This window comes from Rhinopithecus roxellana, chromosome 19 (genome assembly GCF_007565055.1).
Source record: "Rhinopithecus roxellana isolate Shanxi Qingling chromosome 19, ASM756505v1, whole genome shotgun sequence".
Taxonomy (NCBI): Eukaryota; Metazoa; Chordata; class Mammalia; order Primates; family Cercopithecidae; genus Rhinopithecus; species Rhinopithecus roxellana.
The window spans coordinates 26,037,781-26,058,680 of NC_044567.1; the positions used below are offsets into that span (position 1 = coordinate 26,037,781).

Below are 20,900 nucleotides of genomic sequence, written 5' to 3' on the forward strand. Positions count from 1 at the left end.
TAGCACTTCCATTCTGGAATTGACGGGTCCTGTGAATTTCCAGTCAATTAGCCTGGTAAGCCTGGGCCCTAGGCTGGGCCTAGCTCCTGGGGGAGGAAGGAAAGTTACCCTCCTGACCAAAATGGGGCCCCACTTGAGTGTCTCCTCTGCCTGCAGGCCGTGGGCTCTGAGTGGCCCCCTGGGCCCTGCCACTGTTTGGGGAGTGGAGAGCAGGGAGCTGGAGCAAGGAAAGGAGCTGCTCCCAGCCTGCCTGGCAGGAGACCTGCCCTGACAGGCTCTCCCTGGGAAGACAGGCAGAGATCAAAGTGCTGAGCCTGTGAGTAAGTCCCAGCACTGGCTCTTCTTGCTGCCACCACTACTTGCAGGAGGGTTAACTCCTTCAATGCCTGTGGGAAGACCCCAGAGACTCCGGAGGGTGGGGGCAGTGCCCAGGGATGTAAAATCACAGCCTGAAGCCATTAGAAGATGAACTTTTGCCCTAGGGAGGAAGGCTGGAGGGTGGCTGTGCTGGGCTGGGAGGCCCCAGGCCAAGGCCAGGAGCAGCTCCTCACAGTGCCTGTTAGTTGTTTGCTGTTGTGCCTCCCCGCTCCCCCAACCTTTAGCTCTTATCTTCCTTTTCTTACTCCCCTCCCCACGCACACCCCCTGGATTCCTGCTTTTTGTTCTCTTTCTGGCGCTGCTATCTGTTCTGCCTGGTTGGCTAGATTCTGCTTCCTCAAGCTGGCTCTTGGAGCCTTTGGTGAACATGCACGTGTGCCTGTGGGCACTTTCCCCTGTAGCTGCAGCAGCCGCTGCTGCTGACCTGGCCAGTGGTGTTGATCTGGGACTAGCCCCTCGAGTCCCTCCCCACTTTTGTCTCTAATGCTGCCCTAAGGGAGAGGACAAAAGATAAACCACTGGACAGGGACTCCTCTAAGTCCTTGAATTGGAGCCAGAGAAAGACTCGGCAAAGTAGAGTGTGGCAGGGAGAGGGAGCCCATGAGATGGGCTGAGAATGGGGCTTTGTAATGGCGGCCTTAGGTGAGAGTGCTGTCCCAGGCTCTTAGACCTTTGCCTGAGCTGGGGAGATGCCCCGCAGGCAGGGCTGGGCCCTGGAAAGCCCAGCTCCCTCTGAAGGAGAGCTCTACTTCTCTGCTGTCCCCTTCTTCCTCTCTCTTCTCCTTCTAAGGGGTGCAGGTCACTCCTGCTCTTGGTGCTCACACCTCTTAGTGAAGGCAGGCTGGTTGTACCCTGAGGGCAGGAGCTGTGTCTTATTTGTCTTTCGTCCTAGAGCCAGGTCCACCACCTGGCACCCTGTAAACCCCCCTTAAGGATTTGTTCTATTACAAAAGGAAAAGCTAGATATTATCCCTTGAAGGCAGTGGGGACCTGAGTGAGCTCAGGAGGCAGAAGAGGAGATCCTAGACCCACTGATGCCTTGCATAGGTAGATATGAGTGTGCAGAGGTGTGGTGTGGGCAAAATCCTAGGAAAGGATAGATATGTGAGGGGTGAGGCTAGACCGTGGGTGGGCTCTATCCTTCCCTGACCTTAGCCCAACCTCTACTGTGTGCCTCTGCAGGCCCGGATGGCGGGTGAGCGAGGAGCCAGTGCTGTTCTCTTTGACATCACTGAGGATCGAGCTGCTGCTGAGCAGGTACCCAGGGACATTTGCGTGTTCAAGTGGGGGGCTGGATGGAGGAAGATAAAGCTCTCAGAGGAGAGGGAAGGGCAGGGAGAAGTCACAGCAGCCCTGTGGGCACTTTCCCCCTGTAGCTGCAGCAGCCGCTGGGGCTGACCTGGCCAGTGGTGTTGATCTGGGGTAATGACGCTGAGAAGCTGATGGAGTTTGTGTACAAGAACCAAAAGGCCCATGTGAGGATCGAGCTGAAGGAGCCCCCAGCCTGGGTAAGCACACTAGACCTCCAGACCTTGCCCTGCACTATCCCTGCTTTGTCCTGTGGCAACTCCCACCAAAAGCCCTTAGACTCCTGGAGCTGAGAGAGATCCTGGAAACCCTCCAGTCCAACTTCATCCATCAGCTGTGTGCCTCTGGGCAAGTTTTCCCCCATCTTTGGGCCTCACCTACAGAATGAACAGATCAGGACAAATGAGTTCTAAAGTTCTTTACAGCTCTGTGGCTTCATGGCATGGAATAGCAGAGCCAGAATGAAACCCTGGTCCCCTGATCCGTGAGCCCTGGTTGGGGCTTCTCTACTGGGCAAGAACCTCTTCCAACCGCTCACTGGCAAGAAACTCCCACCATGCAGAGGGGTCCCTTTCTCTTTTTTCCCCAAGCACATGGGTTTTGAGATAGTACTTCTCCCAGCTGACATCCGGAAGACACTCTGAGTGCCCTTGGGCAGGGAGGGCCCACCTAATCCCACTTGCAGATCCCTCCCTATCCCCTCAGATGGAGGACTCAAGGGAACCTCCAGCTAGCTATGTGCCTCCCGGGCCTCTGTGTTTCCTCCCGAATTGGAAGTATGACCCTCTCTTCTCCTCCTGGAAGTATGACCCTTTCCCTCTCTGCTCACTCCCCAGCCAGATTATGATGTGTGGATCCTTCTGACAGTGGTGGGCACTATCTTTGTGATCATCCTGGCTTCGGTGCTGCGCATCCGGTGCCGCCCCCGCCACAGCAGGCCGGTGAGCAGTGTGGGGTCTTTGGTGGTGGTGAACATCTGCGCGTGTGTGGGTGGGTGGGGAGAAGGAAGGAGTACGTGAGGAAGGCAGCTTTATACCTATGAAACCATTTACACTGAAATACTCCAGCATCTGTCTTTGTTGATTTCCAGCAGCCTCTCCTTACATTACTCATCCATTCAACAAGTACACCAGGCTCTATTATGTGTTGGGCACTGTTCCAGGTGCTGAGGGTAGTACAGTGAACAAGATGACAAAAAACCCTACCCTCAAAGAGCTTTTATTCTAGAGGGAGAAAACAGACAATAAACAAATTAAATAAGTAAAATCTATAATGTTTTAGATGGTGGTGTGTACTATAGAGAAAAAATGATAATGCTGACAGCAAAGTGGGGAGGGAATGCAAGGGAACAGGGTTAATTTTTTTTTTTTTTTTTGAGACAGAGTCTCGCTCTATCGCCCAGGCTGGAGTGCAGTGGCATGATCTCGGCTCACTGCAACCTCCACCTCCTGGGTTCAAGCAATTCTCCTGCCTCAGTCTTGTGAGTAGCTGGGACTACAGGCGTGCGCCACCATGCCCAGTTAATTTTTGTATTTTTAGTGGAGATGGGGTTTGACCATGTTGGCCAATCTCTTGGTCTCAATCTCTTGGCCTCGTGATCCACCTGCCTCGGCCTCCCAAAGTGCTGGGATTACAGGCGTGAGCCTCCGCGCTTGGCCAGAACAGGGTTCATTTTTAAAATCAAGTCCAGGGAAGGCCACATTGAGAAGATGGCATTGCAGCAAAGATCCTAAATGGGAGAGGGAGTGATCTGTGCAGGTATCTGAGGAGAAAGGGATCCAGGCAGAGAGAACAGTAAATGCAAAGGCCTTAAGGCAGAAATGTGTCTGGTGTATCTGAGGAACAGCATGAAGGATGTGACTGGAACAGAGTGAGACGGCAGAGTAGCTGATGGGGGCCCAGTTGTATTGGACTGTTGAGGCCATTTGTTTTTTACTGTGGGTGAAACAGGAGCCACTGGAGTGTTGTGAGAGAAGGGGCATCACGATCTGACTGAAGTTTTAATATGATCATTCTTGCTGTTGTAATGAGAATAGACTACAGGGAAGCAAAGCTGGAAACAGAGACACCAGCTAAGAGGCTATTGCAGGAATCCAGGTGACAATAATGACAGCTTGGATTAGGAAGGTGGCAGTTAAAGTGATGAGCAATAGTTAGGTTCTGGGTACATTTTGAAGGCCAAGCCAACAGATTTAGTAGTGGATTGATTGTAGGGTGTGAAAGGACTCAAGGATGGCACCAAGATTTTTGGCCTGAGCAATTAAAAGAATGGAATTGCCATTTGCTGTAATGGGGAAGACGGGGAAGACAGGTATGTGGTCGGAGATTAACCCATGGTTAATAGGATGAGGCATGTAGGTTTGAAATGCCTATTAGATATCCAAGTTGAAATATCAAGCAGCAGTTGGATAAAAAGTTTCTCATGGGTCATCAAAGGAAGAAAAGCTAATGGTATAAGCAGGTGGGTGGCCTGCACCACCATACCCGGCTAATTTTGGGAGGGCTTGGCATGCTTGGCAGAGCCATATATGAGCTCCGAGGAGATGAACTCCTAAGGATGTTCAGCTGGCCATGTGATCTACCTGAGTGACTGGGAACAGAGTCCAAGCTGGGGTCTAGAGAGGAGGGAAGGGGAGCCCATGCCCCAATCTGACATGCCCCGATCTGAGCCTCATTCTTCTTCCCAGGATCCACTTCAGCAGAGAACAGCCTGGGCCATCAGCCAGCTGGCCACCAGGAGGTACCAGGCCAGCTGCAGACAGGCCCGGGGTGAGTGGCCAGACTCAGGGAGCAGCTGCAGCTCAGCTCCTGTGTGTGCCATCTGTCTGGAGGAGTTCTCTGAGGGGCAGGTAAGGCAGGTCTTGTGATTCACCTCCATGACCAGACTGGGGAGATTGAAGCTGGGGGAGGGGTGGGCAGGCCTGGGGTCTGGTATGGGTACCCTGGCTACATCTGTTTTCCCATGTATCCTGCATGAGGCAGAGATCAGGGGCCAGCCTGAGGTTTGGTCACTTTTCTGACCTTCCAGTGAAAGAGCACTATTGTTTGTTGAGAGTGTACCACGTGCCAGGCTGCAGTGGTGCTTTGGATGCATTATCTCATTTTAGACCCATGGCAATGAAGGGTGGGGTTCGATTCATTTATCTTCATTTTACAGCAGAAAACTGTCTGTTAAGAAACTTGCCCAAAGTCATGCAGCTAAGTGCAAAATCCAGGTCTGTGTGATACCAAAGCTCATACCATTCCTATTCTACTGTGAGGTCTTTTACAAGTAGATAATAGCAAGAAGGAGAGGCCTAAGGGAGTTGGGGGATGTCCTGATTCCTGGCAATTCCTATGGCTACAGAAACCTTTGGTTTGGACCTTTGGTTTTTCTCCAGGAGCTACGGATCATTTCCTGCCTCCATGAGTTCCATCGTAACTGCGTGGACCCGTGGTTACATCAGCATCGGACTTGCCCCCTCTGCATGTTCAACATCATAGGTATGAGGTGGGCCAAGGGCTCCCCCATGTTTAGGCAGACAGGTCTAGAATGTGGCTTCCCTTTGGGAAAGGGTTGCAGCCGTGAAGCTGGGGAGAAAGCAGAACTGCCACCATAGTTGTACAGGCTGTACACTGCTCCAGAGTGCCTCACTTGAGGGGAAGGGTCATTCACAATGTAAATTTATTTATTTGTTTGTTTGTTTATATTTTTTGAGATGGAGTTTCGCTCTCATTGCCTAGGTTGGAGTGCAATGGTGCGGTCTCGGCTCACTGCAACCTCCTCCTCCTGGGTTCAAGCGATTCTCCTGCCTCAGCCTCCCAAGTAGCTGAGATTACAGGCATGCACCACCATACCTGGCTAATTTTGTATTTTTAGTAGAGATGGGGTTTCTTCATGTCAGTCAGGCTGGTCTCAAACTCCTGACCTCAGGTGATCTGCCCACCTCGGCCTCCCAAAGTGCTGGGATTACAGGCGTGAGCCACCACGCCTGGCGTGTAGATATCTTTATTATTGTAAAAATTATTTGCATTTCATGGCAAGTTTGTTGATTCTAAATCTGGCGATTTATATGTTTATTATTCCAATTTTCTGGCAATAAAATATCCTATTCTAACAAAATCAGTATGTTAAGATAATTTTATAAAAGATAAAAGTGAAATAAGTATCTTGAGAAAAGAGACCCTTTGTACCATGGGTGCCCTATGGGCTAGCAGTGGCCCTGGGTGAAAGAGCTCCAAATGGCGGATGGGAGGATTAGGGATTGATGCGCACAGTGGCCCTCCCCGGGCAGACAGCTGGACTGGAGGGAACCAAGGAGTCCCAGAGCACAGGCAGGTTAGGCACGTCCTTGGTTCCCCAAACTCTGAGCTCACAGGCTACCCAGGGTCAGATAGATTAGCTACAGCCACGTCTTTCTGTAGGTTTGTAGAGTTAAACATCTGTGCTCTTGGTTCTTTTTTCCAGAGGGAGATTCATTTTCCCAGTCCCTGGGACCCTCTCGATCTTACCAAGAGCCAGGTCGAAGACTCCACCTCATTCACCAGCATCCTGGCCATGCCCACTACCACCTCCCTGCTGCCTACCTGTTGGGCCCTTCCCAGAGTGCAGTGGCTCGGCCCCCACGACCTGGTCCCTTCCTGCCATCCCAGGAGCCAGGCATGGGCCCTCGGCATCACCGCCTCCCCAGAGCTGCACATCCCTGGGCTCCAGGAGAGCAGCAGCGCCTGACAGGGGCCCAGCACCCCTATGCACAAGGCTGGGGACTGAGCCACCTCCAATCCACCTCACAGCACCCTGCTGCTCGCCCAGTGCCCCTACGCCGGGCCAGGCCCCCTGACAGCAGTGGATCTGGAGAAAGCTATTGCACAGAACGCAGTGGGTACCTGGCAGATGGGCCAGCCAGTGACTCCAGCTCAGGGCCTTGTCATGGCTCTTCTAGTGACTCCGTGGTCAACTGCACGGACATCAGCCTACAGGGTGTCCATGGAAGCAGTTCTACTTTCTGCAGCTCCCTAAGCAGTGACTTCGACTCCCTAGTGTACTGCAGCCCTGAAGGGGATCCCCAGCGAGTGGACATGCACCCTAGCGTGACCTCTCGGCCTCGTTCCTTCGATTCGGTGGTACCCACAGGGGAAACCCAGGTTTCCAGCCATGTCCAGTACCACCGCCACCGGCACCACCACTACAAAAAGCGGTTCCAGTGGCATGGCAGGAAGCCTGGCCCAGAAACTGGGGTCCCCCCATCCAGGCCTCCTATTCCTCGGACACAGCCCCAGCCAGAGCCAGCTTCTGATCAGCATGTCACCAGATCCAACTCAGCAGCCCCTTCGGGGCGGCTCTGTAACCCACAGCGCCCCAGGGCCCTCCCTGAGCCAGCCCCTGGCCTAGTTGAAGCCTCCAGCATGTGCCTCAATACCAGCAGTCTTTTCAACTTGCAAAAATCCAGCCTGTCTGCCCGACACCCACAGAGGAAAAGGCGGGGGTGTCCCTCCGAGCCCACCCCTGGCTCTCGGCCCCAGGATGCAACTGTGCACCCAGCTTGCCAGATTGTTCCCCATTTCACCCCCAGCGTGGCATATTCTTGGTCCCCAGAGGCACACCCCTTGATCTTTGGACCTCCAGGCCTGGACAGGAGGCTCATACCAGAAACTCCAGGCCCCTATTACTCAAATTCACAGCCAGTGTGGTTGTGTCTGACTCCTCGCCGTTCCCCGGAACCACATCCACCTGGGGAGGGGCCTTCTGAATGGAGTTCTGACACCGCAGAGGGCAGGCCATGCCCTCATCCACACTGCCAGGTGCTGTCGGCCCAGCCTGGTGAGTTTTCAGGGGGAAGTGGATGTGGTAGGGGGAGGAAACTAGAGCTGCATATTTCAGGACAGGTGAAGTCAGCCAACAAAGGGTTGATGGAAGCTGAGAAGGATACAGCAGAGGTGACGACCAAAATACATAACCATCAGGACAGCATATCATGCTGACTAGAGTGCAGGAACACCCCAGCTCTGCCAGGTGGTACCCCTTTAGTTGGCAGATCACAGAGAAGTCCCAGGGAAGTGCTGGTGTGGCTGAGGCATCAGAAAGGCCCTTGGAAGGCTGGGTGTGATGGCTCATGCCTTTAATCCAAGAACTTTGGGAGGCCGAGGTGGGTGGATCCCTTGAGGCCAGGAGCTCAAGACCAACCTGGCCAAGATGGTGAAACCCGGTCTCTACTAAAAATACAAAAATTAGTCAGGCATGGTGGCGGGCACTTATAATCCCAGCTACTCTTGAGGCTGAGGCAGGAGAATCGCGTGAACCTGAGAGGCAGAAGTTGCAGTGAGCCAAGATGGTGCCACTGCACTCCAGCCTGGGTAACGGAGTGAGACTCTGTCTCAAAAAAAAAAAGAGGCACTTGGAGTGGTCCGGGGTAGCAGCTCAAACATAAGTGTTTCTATATTTGAATAACTGGTTTAGTTCTACCAATGCTCACAGCTCAGTATTAGTTCTAAATACAAAGAAAGCCAAGAAGTGTTCCTTGGGGAGAGCTATAGTAGAAATAATTACACATAACCATAATACGAGGCTATATAGGAAGAGCTATGTGAGTAACGAGAAAAAAGAGAGAGAGAGAGAAACCACAGGTGGTCCCCAGCAGCCCTGTACGGCTTTAGGTTTTCTTCTCTTACCCTGTGGTAAAACAACAAGGAGGACTTCCCTTTGATGCATCATGATTAATAAGACTGACCTTAATTTCTTGGGGATTCAGTGCATCCCTATATTATAACAAGTGGTGATCATGTAAATTCTCAACTTTAACATGGTATTTACTTGCCCACATATCTCTCTTTTCCACCCAGGACCTTCCACCTTCTACTGTTCCCCATCTTCCCCCATTGTGCAGATGACACCGTTCTTTGTATACAGTCTTCACTAGAGCCCTTCCACCCCAGGAGGTGACCCAAAGGTCCTGAAATATTCTTCACTGTAGGAATTCTTCATGCAGGACCTGGGAGCTGCTTTCATCCATTCATTCATTTATTTGTTTCCTTCCTCCTTCCCTCCTTTTTTTCCTTCTGACTATATGCCTGCTTTGTGCTAGGTTCCAGACTAGGCTCTGGGGACATGGAACTTGCCAATCAGGACATCCATGTCCATGGGGAGAGAGCCATGTACCGCAAGCTTTGGCTATGTGTTTGTGATTCCATTCGGACCCTACCGTGTGTGTACTTTGAGTGCTGCCAGTACCACACCACTATCTCCCTTTTCTCTCAAACTCAGAACTAGTTTCAGTGCCTCTCTTTTTCTTGCCTCTCACATCTAATCAGTGCCAGATTCTGTTAACTGTATCTTGGCTAGCTTTATCATGTTTTTTCAAGTCCAGTACTTACGGCCCTGCCAGTGTCTTAGATATACCCTAAAGATCCATGCAGGAGCCTCCTAGCTCTTTCCTTCCCTCTTACAGGGCCTCAAAGACTGAGTGCTGCCCATCCAGTATGTCCCATAGAGTTGTGCGCCACAGCTCCACTGCTCACCTACCCTCCCTATTGCTGCCAGCGTCATCTGCCTTACAGTAAACTGTCCAGAAATCTTCAAATGTTCTGTTTTGTCCACAGAGAGGAAAAATCCAACCTGCTTTGGCCTCAAAGGTTCCTGCACCAGCCAGCCCCCAGCTTCCTTCTCAACCTTATTTTCTACTCTCTTCCCTCCTCCCTTCCCCAGGCCCATGCTTTAGCCAAACTGGGTAAACGATTCTTTTTTTTTTTTTTTTTTTTTTTTGAGACGGAGTCTCGCTCTGTCACCCGGACTGGAGTGCAGTGGCCGGATCTCAGCTCACTGCAAGCTCCGCCTCCCGGGTTTACGCCATTCTCCTGCCTCAGCCTCCCGAGTAGCTGGGACTACAGGCGCCAGCCACCTCGCCCGGCTAGCTTTTTGTATTTTTTAGTAGAGACGGGGTTTCACCGTGTTAGCCAGGATGGTCTCGAACTCCTGACCTCGTGATCCGCCCGTCTCGGCCTCCCAAAGTGCTGGGATTACAGGCTAGAGCCACCGCGCCCGGCCGGGTAAACGATTCTTGTAGTTCCTGTAGCCCAGAATATACTCCTGCCTTCTCTATTCCCATAAATCTAATTCTTACCTATTCCTACAGAATCAGCTCATTTATCCCCACTTCCAAGAAGCCTTTCCTGATTGCTGCACTTGGACCTGGTCTCTCTCCTTCCTTAATGCATCTCTCATGACTCCTGTCCTGTCTCACTGGCGTAATGGCCATTTGCTTTCATACTTTCTCTCCAAAAAGGTTACCAGGTCCTTCCTTATTCTTTTTGGTCTTCTATTTGGCACATGGTAGCAGACCAAATTCACAACGAATGCTTAATAAATATTTATTGGGTGAATAAATGAATAGTAAGTATTGGTAACACACTGGTTGCTATATATATTTCTTTAGATTTGTTTTTCTCTCCCTTGTGTCCCAACTGGGGCCCCCTTAGCTTTCAATTTAACGACCCTTTCCAGACAGTCTCTCCTCCTCCCTCCCTGTAGTCCCCTCCCAGCCACACTCTGCTGCAGGTGAGAGAAGCAGGTGCCTGGCCTGACCCTCAATGACCTCTTTCCTCCCCTCTCTCTAAATACAGGCTCAGAGGAGGAACTTGAGGAGCTGTGTGAACAGGCTGTGTGAGATGCTCAGGCCTAGCTCCAACCACGAGTGCGCTCCAGATGCGTTTGGGCCCTACCTAGCACAGAGTCCTGCTCCCAGGAGAAGAAAGGACCACAGCAAACACCATTCTTTTTGCCATACTTCCTAGAAGCACTGGAAGAGGACTGGTGATGGTAGAGGGCGGGAGGGTGCTGTTTCCTGCTCCAGCTCCAGACCTTGTCTGCAGAACACATCTGCAGTGCAGCAAATCCATGTCCAGCCAGGCAAACAGCTGCTGCCTGTGGCGTGTGTGCGCTGGATCCCTTGAAGGCTGAGTTTTTGAGGGCAGAAAGCTAGCTATGGGTAGCCAGGTGTTACAAAGGTGCTGCTCCTTCCCCGAACCCTACTTGGTCTCCTCACCCCAGGCCTCATGTTCATATCAGCCAGTGGGTTCAGCAGAACTCATGACACCTTATCACCTCCCTCCTCAGGTGAACTCTGCACACCAGCTTTGGCCCCTCCACAGTAAGGCTGCTACATCATGGGCAACCCTGGTTCTATCATTTTCCTTTTTGCCAAAAGGACCAGGACCATAGGTGAGCCCTGAGCACTAAAAGGAGGGGTCCCTGAAACTTTCCCACTATAGCGTGGAGTTCTGTCCCTGAGGTGGGTATAGCAGCCTTGGTTCCTCTGGGGGTTGAGAGTAAGAACAGTGGGGAGGGGAAAACTCCTCCTTGAAGATTTCCTGTCTCAGAGTCCCAGAGCAGGTGGAAAGGAGGAATTTCTGCTGGACTTCCTCTGGGCAGAGGAAGGATGGAATGAAGGTAGAAAAGGCAGAATTACACCTGAGCGGGGACAACAAAGAGTTCTTCTCTGGGAGAAGTTTTGTCTCAGAGCAAGGATGGAGAATGGGGACAACAAAGGAAAAGTAAAGTATGACCCTTGGGTTTGGACAGCCCAGAGGCCCAGCTCCCCAGTATAAGCCATATAGGCCAGAGACCCACAGGAGAGTGGATTAGAGCACAAGTCTGGCCTAGGCCACTTACACTGAGTGGACAAGAGCTGAGGGGCCTCCTCAGGGTGACATTCACCCCAGGGCAGCCTGACCACTGTTGGACCCTCAGGCATTATCCCATTTGGAATGTGAATATGGGGGCAAAGTGGGCACAGGACCCCACCTGGGAACCTTCTTCCCTCAGTCAGTGGGGAGACTAGCACCTAGGCACCCACATGGGTATTTATATCTGAACCAGACAGACGCTTGAATCAGGCACTATGTTGAGAAATGTATTTATTTGCTAATATATTTATCCACAAATGTGGTCTGGTCTTGTGGTTTTGTTTTGTCATGACTGTCACTCAGGGTAACAACTTCATCTCTTTCTACATCAAGAGAAATAAATTATTTCTGTTATCAGAGGCTAGGCTCCGATTTATGAAAGGATAGGGTAGAGTAGAGGGCTTGGCAATAAGAACTGGTTTGTAAGCCCCTAAAAGTGTGACTTAGTGAGATCAGGGAAGGAGAAAGCATGACTAGAATTCTCACTGTGATTCAGTCATAATTATTATACTGTTCACTTCACACATTATGATGCTTCAGTGACTTAGACCTTGGGCAAATACTCTGTGCCTCGCTTTTTCAGTCCATAAAATGGGCCTACTTCATGGTTGTTGCAGGACTTACATGAGATAATCGAGTACAGAAAACATGTTCCAAAGTGTAAAGTTTTATTCAATGATAGAAAACATCCAAACCTGTCACAGAGCCCATCTGAACACAGCATGGGACCGGCAACAAGAAGCAAGCCTGCCCGGAAGCAGCTCAGTTTCAATCAGGAGGCTGGGCTGGAAGGATAGAACAGCGGGGCCTGAAACTATTTATATCCCAAAGCTCCTCTCAGATAAACACAAATGACTGCGTTCTGCCTGCACTCGGGCTATGGCGAGGACAGAGAGAGCTGGTGCTCCGTTGGCATGAAGTCCCCAGGGCCAGAAGGGGCCTCTGTCGCTTCCTCACACGGCACAAGTTCCCCTTCTGCTTCCCTGAAAAAGGTTTGGTAGGGGTGGTGGTTGGTGCCTGTAGAACAAGGCATTTCGCTTCCTATACGGTGAAATGAAAGAGAAAAAAAGGACACCTAATCTCCTACAAATGTTCTTTAGTAAAGGAAACGTGTCTAAGTGCTAAGAACTGCGCAAAGTATAAATTATCAGCCGGAACGAGCAAACAGACGGAGTTTTAAAAGATAAATACGCATGTTTTCCGCCGTAGCTCGCAGGCCAGCATTCCTGTGGGAAGCAAGTGGAAACCCTATAGGGCTCTGGCAGTTAGGAAGGAGGGGTGGGGCTGTCCCTGGATTTGTTATGGGTCTCTGCAGAGATAATCCAAAGGGAGACAGTGGATTCACTGCCCCCAGTGCTTCTAAAACGGGAAGACAAAACAAAACAAAAAAAACAAATTTCGGTTCAGCACCGGGAACGGGACCAGCGCGCCCCAGTGCCAGCAGCCCAGATCAAACGGCCCGCGTCGCGGCGCTGCGGCTCAGGCCGACGCACTCCCGCGCAAGCGCAGCCGCCCACCCCAACCCCGCCCCTCGAGGGCCCGCTAACTACCCTACACAGCCTCCGCCGCGCCCTCGGCGGGCTCAGGTGGCGGGGACGCGCCCCGGCCCAGGTGGAGGCCGACCGCCCCGCCTCCCCGCCTGCCGGTGGGAGAAACCATCTCCTCTGGCAGGGGTAGGGGCGGAGCAGGCGCCCGCCCACACCGGAAGAGGAAGTCTGAGCGCCAGAAGTGGCGGGCATTCTGGGTAACGAGGTGTTTACTTCCTGCGGTTGCGCAGGCTGTGGCCGTGTATCTCCCTGTTGCTCTTCCCATCGGAGAAGATGGCCCTGGAGACAGTGCCGAAGGACCTGCGGCATCTGCGGGCCTGTTTGCTGTGTTCGCTGGTCAAGGTGTCAGTCGAGGACTTGGTTGTAGGGACCATGGGGGACCAAGGTCAGGGAAAGAGGGCGGAGCGGGGCTGTGGGACAGTAAAATGAAAAGTAAGGCCCAGGACTCAGAGGTGGCAGGGGGAGTGAGAAGCCGAAGGAGACCATCGTTTACCTCGTAGGATCGCGGGCAGGTCTTTTAGCTGAGGGCACGGGCGGTCTTATATGCCTTTGAATCCTCAGCTCTTAGACGTTCGGTGAACTTACGTTGGAGCCGAAAGACGCTGGGAGTCACAGGCGGGTGGGGATCCGCAGCTGAGTGAGTAGTCGGAAAGGGTGCCTGACCCTGAGCAGACTAGAGAAAGGAATAGATAAAACGGAATTGGGAACAAGAGAGGAAGGAGTGGGAGGGTGGGACTTAGGAATGGAGCTTTGAGAGTAGTAGGTGGGGAACCTTGGGAGACAAAGTCAACATAGGGAAACAAGAAATTGAGCAAGTCGAAGTATTAAGAAAGCTACTTTGTCTCTTGGTCTTGTTCATGCTTATCTCTCCTTTTCCTTTATTTTTCTTCACTCCCAGACTATAGACCAGTTTGAATATGATGGTTGTGACAATTGTGATGCATATCTACAAATGAAAGGTAACCGTGAGATGGTATATGACTGCACCAGCTCTTCCTTTGATGGGTAAGCCGCTTCAGGTTCCGTCATTCCCTTCTGCATTACCCAGCCCGCACCCAGAGAAGTAAATACAGGGCAAGTGTTAATCCTAGTTGGTCCCAGCCGTTCGTTTTTGGGGGTTATCTTGTGTGGGTTTTTTTTTTTTGAGTCAGGGTTTTGCTCTGTGGCTTAGGCTGGAGTACAGTGGCATGATCATGGCTCACTGCAGCGTGGAACGATCCTCCCACTTCAGCCTCCCAATGTGCTGGGATTATAGGTGTAAGCCACTGTGTCCAGCCTCAACAGTTATTTTGAGACATACTAGTGCTAGGGATCTAATACAGTAACCGCTAGCCACATGTAGCTACTGAGCACTTGAAATGTGTCTAGTCCAAATTAAGACATGCTTTTAAGTATAAAATATACCCCAGATTTCAAAGACTTAACATGAGAAAAAAGAATGTAATCTTAATAATGTTTGTTAAATGCGTGAAAATTTCTTTTGAAAATGAAGGGAAAGGAGGTATAGTAATGGTAGAGCATTGCCCAAAACCTGTTGCTTTTTTGGAGGGGACAGACTTTTCGCTCCTGTCACTCAGGCTGGAGTGCAAAGACGCAATCTTGGCTCACTGCAACCTCTGCCTCCCGGGTTCAAGCAATTCTCCTACTTCAGCCTCCTGAGTAGCTGGGATTACAGGCGCCTGCCACCACGCCCAGCTAATTTTTGTATTTTTAGTAGAAATGGAGTTTCACCATGTTGGCCAGACTGATCTCAAACTCCTGATCTCAGGTGATCTGCCCACCTCGGCCTCTCATAGTGCTGGGATTACAAGTATGAGTCACCATGCCCGGCCCATTTTAGCCGTTTTACTTATTTATTTATTTGAGATGGAGTCTGGCTCTGTCGCCCAGGCTGGATTGCAGTGGCACAATCTCAGCTCACTGCAACTCCACCTCCCAGGTTCAAGCAGTTCTCTGCCTCAGCCTCCTGAGTAGCTGGGATTACATACAGGTGCCTGCCACCACGCCCAGCTAATTTTTGTATTTTTAGTAGAGACGGGGTTTCACCATGTTGGTCAGACTGGTCTTGAACTCCTGACCTCATGATCCACTCACCTCGGCCTCCCAAAGTGCTGGGATTACAGGAGTGAGCCACTGCGCCCGGCTGCATTGGCGTGATCTCAACTCACTACAACCTCCACCTCCCAGGTTCAAGCAATTCTCCTGCCCCAGCCTCCTAAGTAGCTGGGATTACAGGCACCCACACCATGCCCAGCTAATTTTTATACTTTTTTAGTAAGGACGGGGTTTTGCCATGTTGGCCAGGCTGGTCTGGAACTCCTGACCTCAGGTGATTCTCCTGTCTCAGCCTCCCAAAGTGCTGGGATTACAGGCGTGAGCCACTGCGCCCGGCCACCATTTCTAAATACACAATTCAGTGACATTAGTGCATACTCATTGTTGTGCAGCCATCACCACCATCCATCTCCAGAACTTTTTTCATCTGTACCCATTAAACACTAGCTCCTCATTCTCTCCTCCCTGTGGTCCCTCACAACCACCATGCTTTGTCTCTATGAATTTGGCCACCTTAGGCACCCTTAGGTACCTATGGGCTCATTCAGTAGCATTTTGTAGCTTCTTTCACTTAGCATAATGTCTTCAAGGTTCATTCATATCGTAGCATGCAACAGAATTTCCCTCCTTTTTTTGAGCTGAATAATATTCTCTTGTATGTGTATAGCATGTTCTGTTGCCCATTCATCCATCAGTGATATCTTGGGTTGCTTCTCCCTTTTGGCTATTTGTGAATAATATTGCTGTGAACATTAGTATACAAATATGTGTTCAAGTCCCTGCTTTTCATTATGTTCAGTACAGATGCTCCTCAAGTACAGAGTTACAACCTAATAAGCCCATCATAAGTTGAAAATATAAGCCAAAAGTGCATTTAACACACCTAACCTACTGAATATCATAACTTAGCCTACTTCAAATGTGCTCAAAACGCTTATGTTACAGTGGCTGACCAGAAGCTGTGACTCACGGCTGCTGCGCGGCATCATGACAGAATATTGCACTGAATTGCTAGCCTGGAAAATAACAAATTTAAAATTTGAAAACAGTTGCTACTGAATGCATGTCACTTTTGCACAATCATAAATTTGAAAAATCATAAGTTGAACTAAGGTAAGTCAGGGATCGTCTGTATATCCACAAGTGAAATTGCTAGATATATGATAATTGAGTGTTTAATTTTTTGAGGAACTGTCATACTGTTTAGCAACTGCACCATTTTCCGTTCCCACCAACAGTGCCCAAAGGTTCTAATTTCTCCCCATCCTTACCAACACTTATTTATTAATAATAGCCATCCTAATGGGTGTGACTTTGGTGTCCCATTTCCCCAGTGAAGGGTGATGTTGAGCCTCTTATGTGCTTATAGCCATTTGTATATCTTTGGAAAAATGCCTATTCAAGGCCTTTACTCATTTTTTACTTCAGTTTGTATTTTTTGTTGTTGGGTTGTATGAATTATTTATATATTCTAGTGCATATTAGGTCTTAAAGAGTGGGCAAATTGAAGATCGGAGGAGGGCTGGATGACCTCAACCAAAATTGGAAGAGATAGTACTTTCCTCTTAAAGAAAGAAGCTTGGGATTTTTGAGGAAGTTGAGGTGAGAGAGAGATAGAACATTCCAAATAAAGCGAGTGACTAGAGCAAAGGCATAGGTTGGGGAAAACCAGGATGTGTTTGGAGAACAGTGGGAATTCTGTTTAGGTTAAATCATAAGGTTGGGCTATAGAGACCCTAAGGCTAAAAAGATAGATTGCAAAGGACAGAGAAGAATATACTTGTGGTCAGGAGGATGGCCTGCATCGTGCCTATCTCCCATCAGGCTGCAGGGCTGAGGGCTAGTGTTCTTCTGCTTGTCAGCCCTGGAGGTAGGGTCGGTTCCACTTACAGCGCATGGCTGGTAATGTAGGATTTGGATGGGAAGGGAATCTTCTCAAATAAGAATCCAGGAGTGTTACTGAGAGAAGAGGGGAGGCATATTGAGGAGGCAGTCAACAAATGTCAGTGCTCAGACCCAACACAATCGCCAGGCAGTAAGCATTTGATTGAATGCTTTGAATGACAAAAATGCTTATCCATCTTGCTCAAGCAGCATCCTCTAGCCCTTGAATAGCCTTACCATTCTTCTGGAATCACAGCTACCTGGGAAGGACAAGTAGGATAATGAGTAGAGCTAATGCTTATTTAGCACTCTGTGCTAGTCTTTGTGCTAAGGTGTTTTTCATGTAGTATCTCAACCTTTGAGTCTCAGCTTACTGATGAGGTTCTGAGAAGGGAACCCCGCATGTATAGGTCATTAGAGGGGTCCCCATATGTCTAGGTCATTAGAGGAAGAGCTTAGCCAAGTTGAACTCATTTCTAGTAGGAGGATCCATTGTTCTGACTCACCCTCCTCTTTGCACTAGGCGCTAGACCCCTTGTAGTTGTGTTAGTTGTAACTATTGGCCCTCTAGTCCTAAAGCCGTCTCGTTTTCTAGGGAATCTGTAGGCTAAGGATGTTTGTGAGCTGAGTGAGAGAGTCTTTTGGGGATGGAAACTAACCTGTGGCTGGTGGGTCAAGGACATAAGAACAAAGAACGTTTGTCAGTCCTAGCTTTGAGTCAACCTCATCCCAACATCAGAAGGGAGTTTTCCCAACTTTGAAGTGGAGACTTAGTACTTGGCTTTTTCCTGGATTTCTCTCTCAGAATTGAGCTCAGGCACAGGGGAGGCTCAGGCTGACTCTCCATTTCTTTTCCCTCCCTAGAATCATTGCGATGATGAGTCCAGAGGACAGCTGGGTCTCCAAGTGGCAGCGAGTCAGTAAGTGTTGGCCTTTCTCCTTTTGGCTTAGTTGTAGTGTTACTGTTCCTCAGGTCCATTAGGGAGTCTGAAATCAGCAAGGTGAGTGACCTCAGGGTGGGAAAGATCGGGTTGTAGGGAAGACAAGGAAGCAGTGTCCTGTGCCTTATCATTTAACACTTGTAGCCGAAAGAGGGGATAGCTCTTCTGTTGGAGTTGCATCACTTCTTTAATGTTTAACTTTAGCTTCCATTTGATCTTCAGTCTTTTTTTTTTTTTTTTTTTTATACTTTAAATTCTAGGGTACATGTGCATAACGTGCAGGTTTGTTACATATGTATACTTATGCCATGTTGGTGTGCTGCACCCATCAACTCGTCAGCACCCATCAATTCATCATTTATATCATGTATAACTCCCCAATGCAATCCTTCCCTCCTCCCCCCTCCCCCCTTGATCTTCAGTCTTAACTCACTTCACTGTAATCTTGTATCTTTTTTCTTCTCTCTCAGGTAACTTTAAGCCAGGTGTATATGCGGTGTCAGTCACTGGTCGCCTGCCCCAAGGTAATAATCATAACAGCCAATGTTCATTTACTCTAAAGCTCTGCAGAAGTTTTTTTAATCTGAATTAATGCCAATTCTCACAACTCTCTGAGGTTCAGCATTTTACAGATGGGGGGAACCAGGCACAGAGAGGTTAAATCACTTGCTGGAGGTCACCCAGGTAGTAAATGAGGAGCCAGGACTGGAATCCAGGCATTCTGGCTCCAGAATTTTTGCTATTTCTGTTTTTTATTTTTATTTTTTTATTTTTATTTTATTTTATTTTTTTTTTTTGAGACGGAGTCTCGCTCTGCCGCCCAGGCTGGAGTGCAGTGGCCGGATCTCAGCTCACTGCAAGCTCCGCCTCCCGGGTTCCCGCCATTCTCCTGCCTCAGCCTCCCGAGTAGCTGGGACTACAGGCGCCCGCCAGGTCGCCCGGCTAGTTTTTTGTATTTTTAGTAGAGACGGGGTTTCACCATGTTAGCCAGGATGGTCTCGATCTCCTGACCTCGTGATCCGCCGGTCTCGGCCTCCCAAAGTGCTGGGATTACAGGCTTGAGCCACCGCGCCCGGCCTGTTTTTTATTTTTTTAGAGACAAGGTCTCACTATGTTGCCCAGGCTGGACTCTTAACTCCTGGGTTCATGCGTTCCTCCCATCTCTGCCTCCTGAGTAGCTGGGACTACAGGTGCCTGGCCTAGAACCTTTGCTTTTGGTGACTATATGTATCCCTCTTTTTCTTCTCATTCTTACTGAACACTTACCTGGGTCTTCACTGGTAATGAGTCAACTAAGCAGGACCTTTTTTTTTTGTTTTTTTTTTTTTGTTTTTTTAGTTTTTTGGAGACAGGGTCTCACTCTGTCACCCAGGCTAAAGTGTAGTGGCGTGATCGTAGCTCAGTGCAGCCTTGAACTCATGGACTCAAGAGATCCTCCCGCCTCAGCCTCCCAAATAGCTGGGACTACGGGTGCAAGCTACTACGCCTGGCTAATTTTAAAAATTTTTTTGTAGAAATGGGGCCTTGCTCTGTAGCCCAGGCTGGTCTTGAACTCCTGACCTCAAGTGATCCTTGACTTCCCAAAGTGCTGAGATTACAGGCATGAGCCACCATGCCTGGCCAAGGAGGACTATTGTTAAGTGGTCTAGGAACTCCAGTTTACTTATAGTACCCCCTCAGGGTGGCAGCTGGGTGGCTTATCTTACCCTTCTGAATCTTACCTCACAGAACTATTTCTTTTCCTGCTTCAGGAATCGTGCGGGAGCTGAAAAGTCGAGGAGTGGCCTACAAATCCAGAGACACAGCTATAAAGACCTAGCAAGATGCAGGGCTGCCAGCATCTTTGCTCTCCTGCCTCTGCTTATTTCTTGTTCTGGAACTAAATGAGCAGAACTTCAAATACTTCCTACCCTCCAATTCAGACTCAGCTGACTGTTGAGAAAGCAGCACATCATTTTATCTTCTTTGGACTACAAGTGGGGTGGGAGGGATTTGGGTTGGTGGATTAACAGATGGAATTGAGGAGAGAGTAGGATACTGATTTTCCTGCCCATGGCCCAGGGCTGTGCCTTCCCCATGCTGAGGACTCTAGGTCAAATGTCAATAAATATGAACCTCCTCTAGAAAGTTCTGAAGGCCATGACACCTGCCTTGCCTCCCTCTTCCATTCTCTTAGGCACAGTAATAGCTTATTTTGCCCTATAAGGAGCTTCCCAGAGCAGCAGAGGCCCTTCTACTCCCTTTTGACTATCTCAGCCTCTGGGATTGCAGCCTTTCTAGTGTGCTTCCTATCAGAAGGTGGTGTCCAGAGGCTTGGTAACCCCATCAGCTTGGTGGCCCTGGTGTCTCGTGGTTGTATCCTGCCCTCGAGACCTGGCACAGCAGTACCCCTTGAAGAAATCCTGAGGCTTTGTAGTGCTCCTTGACCATGTTTAATAATTCTTCCCCCACCCCCGCTCTTCCTATACCTTAGGCCAGTCTCAAGCACTTACTGGAGGCCCTTGGGCCTTGGGCGACCATTGGGTCCTAGTCTGCCTTGTTTGTGCCCCTGTAGGAGGTAGATCCTTTTCTCCTCTGGCCTAGTAGGGGACCTTGGGTAACATCCCATTTTTCGGCCAAGGTGAGTTACTTGCTTTAGGATTAAAAAAATTTACCACGAATTCTCGTTTATTTAAATTTCCACAGAAATCCCCATTTTGATTTCCCTAAGTTCCTTGTTCTCCCTCTAAAAAGAAAATGATTACACCCTGCCTGTTTACCTCAGGATTGTTGTGACTGTAGAAACGAGGCTATGTGAAAATTATATAAGTATTATAAAGGTGAAATCCTTTTGCTCTCCTTTTTGGGCCATTTTTCAATACATAGAATATGTGCACGATCAGCCAAAAGAGTGGGGGAAATGCTGAGAGCCACAGCTGCAGGGTGAGCTGTGGGTCATTAGCAGAGCTGCCTGTGCTAGGGCTTTGTGTCTCAGCCACCTGGTGTTGCTCTTGAGTTGATTTTGCTTGTTACCTGTGGGCTGGAGTGTGTGGGAAGGAGGAGAGATGCTGACCTGATTCTGATTAGTTTGATTAGTTTGTCTACTCCCCTTCCTTGTCTTCGCCTAGGCCTATGGGAGGGAAACTGGGAC

General features: G+C 49.7%; 2 protein-coding genes and 1 long non-coding RNA gene across 4 annotated transcripts in view; 2 read left to right on the forward strand and 1 right to left on the reverse strand.

Moving 5' to 3' along the window:
* The window catches only part of RNF43 (ring finger protein 43), a 17,653-nt gene extending 6,052 nt beyond the window's left edge, over positions 1–11,601 (forward strand). The window contains exons 2-8 of the mRNA XM_010372932.2: positions 1,561–1,635; positions 1,755–1,886; positions 2,523–2,627; positions 4,374–4,535; positions 5,067–5,169; positions 6,134–7,486; positions 10,282–11,601. Of these exons, the coding sequence (XP_010371234.1) occupies positions 1,567–1,635; positions 1,755–1,886; positions 2,523–2,627; positions 4,374–4,535; positions 5,067–5,169; positions 6,134–7,486; positions 10,282–10,325 (1,968 nt within the window). The 5' untranslated portion in view covers positions 1,561–1,566 and the 3' untranslated portion in view covers positions 10,326–11,601. The remainder of the gene's footprint in view (positions 1–1,560; positions 1,636–1,754; positions 1,887–2,522; positions 2,628–4,373; positions 4,536–5,066; positions 5,170–6,133; positions 7,487–10,281) is intronic.
* LOC104669829 overlaps positions 11,550–20,900 on the reverse strand; it is an 18,038-nt gene continuing 8,687 nt past the window's right edge. For both annotated transcript variants that reach the window (XR_004054876.1, XR_004054875.1), the window contains exons 3-4: positions 13,384–13,563; positions 11,550–13,300 (exon numbers count right to left, since the gene is read on the reverse strand). This is a non-coding gene — a long non-coding RNA (uncharacterized LOC104669829). The remainder of the gene's footprint in view (positions 13,301–13,383; positions 13,564–20,900) is intronic.
* Positions 13,062–20,608, forward strand: SUPT4H1 (SPT4 homolog, DSIF elongation factor subunit). The gene is made up of 5 exons (XM_010372933.2): positions 13,062–13,232; positions 13,789–13,895; positions 17,694–17,749; positions 18,241–18,294; positions 19,522–20,608. The coding sequence occupies exons 1-5, from the start codon at positions 13,164–13,166 to the stop codon at positions 19,587–19,589; spliced, it is 354 nt and encodes a 117-aa protein (XP_010371235.1). The 5' UTR covers positions 13,062–13,163; the 3' UTR covers positions 19,590–20,608.

Excerpts from the sequence above, each read along its gene's own strand:
- SUPT4H1 (XM_010372933.2), top strand. The coding sequence starts at position 13,164 with ATGGCCCTGGAGACAGTGCCGAAGGACCTGCGGCATCTGCGGGCCTGT. Across the intron at positions 13,896-17,693 it reads ACCAGCTCTTCCTTTGATGG|AATCATTGCGATGATGAGTC; the intron begins GTAAGCCGCTTC and ends TTCCCTCCCTAG. Across the intron at positions 17,750-18,240 it reads CTCCAAGTGGCAGCGAGTCA|GTAACTTTAAGCCAGGTGTA; the intron begins GTAAGTGTTGGC and ends CTTCTCTCTCAG.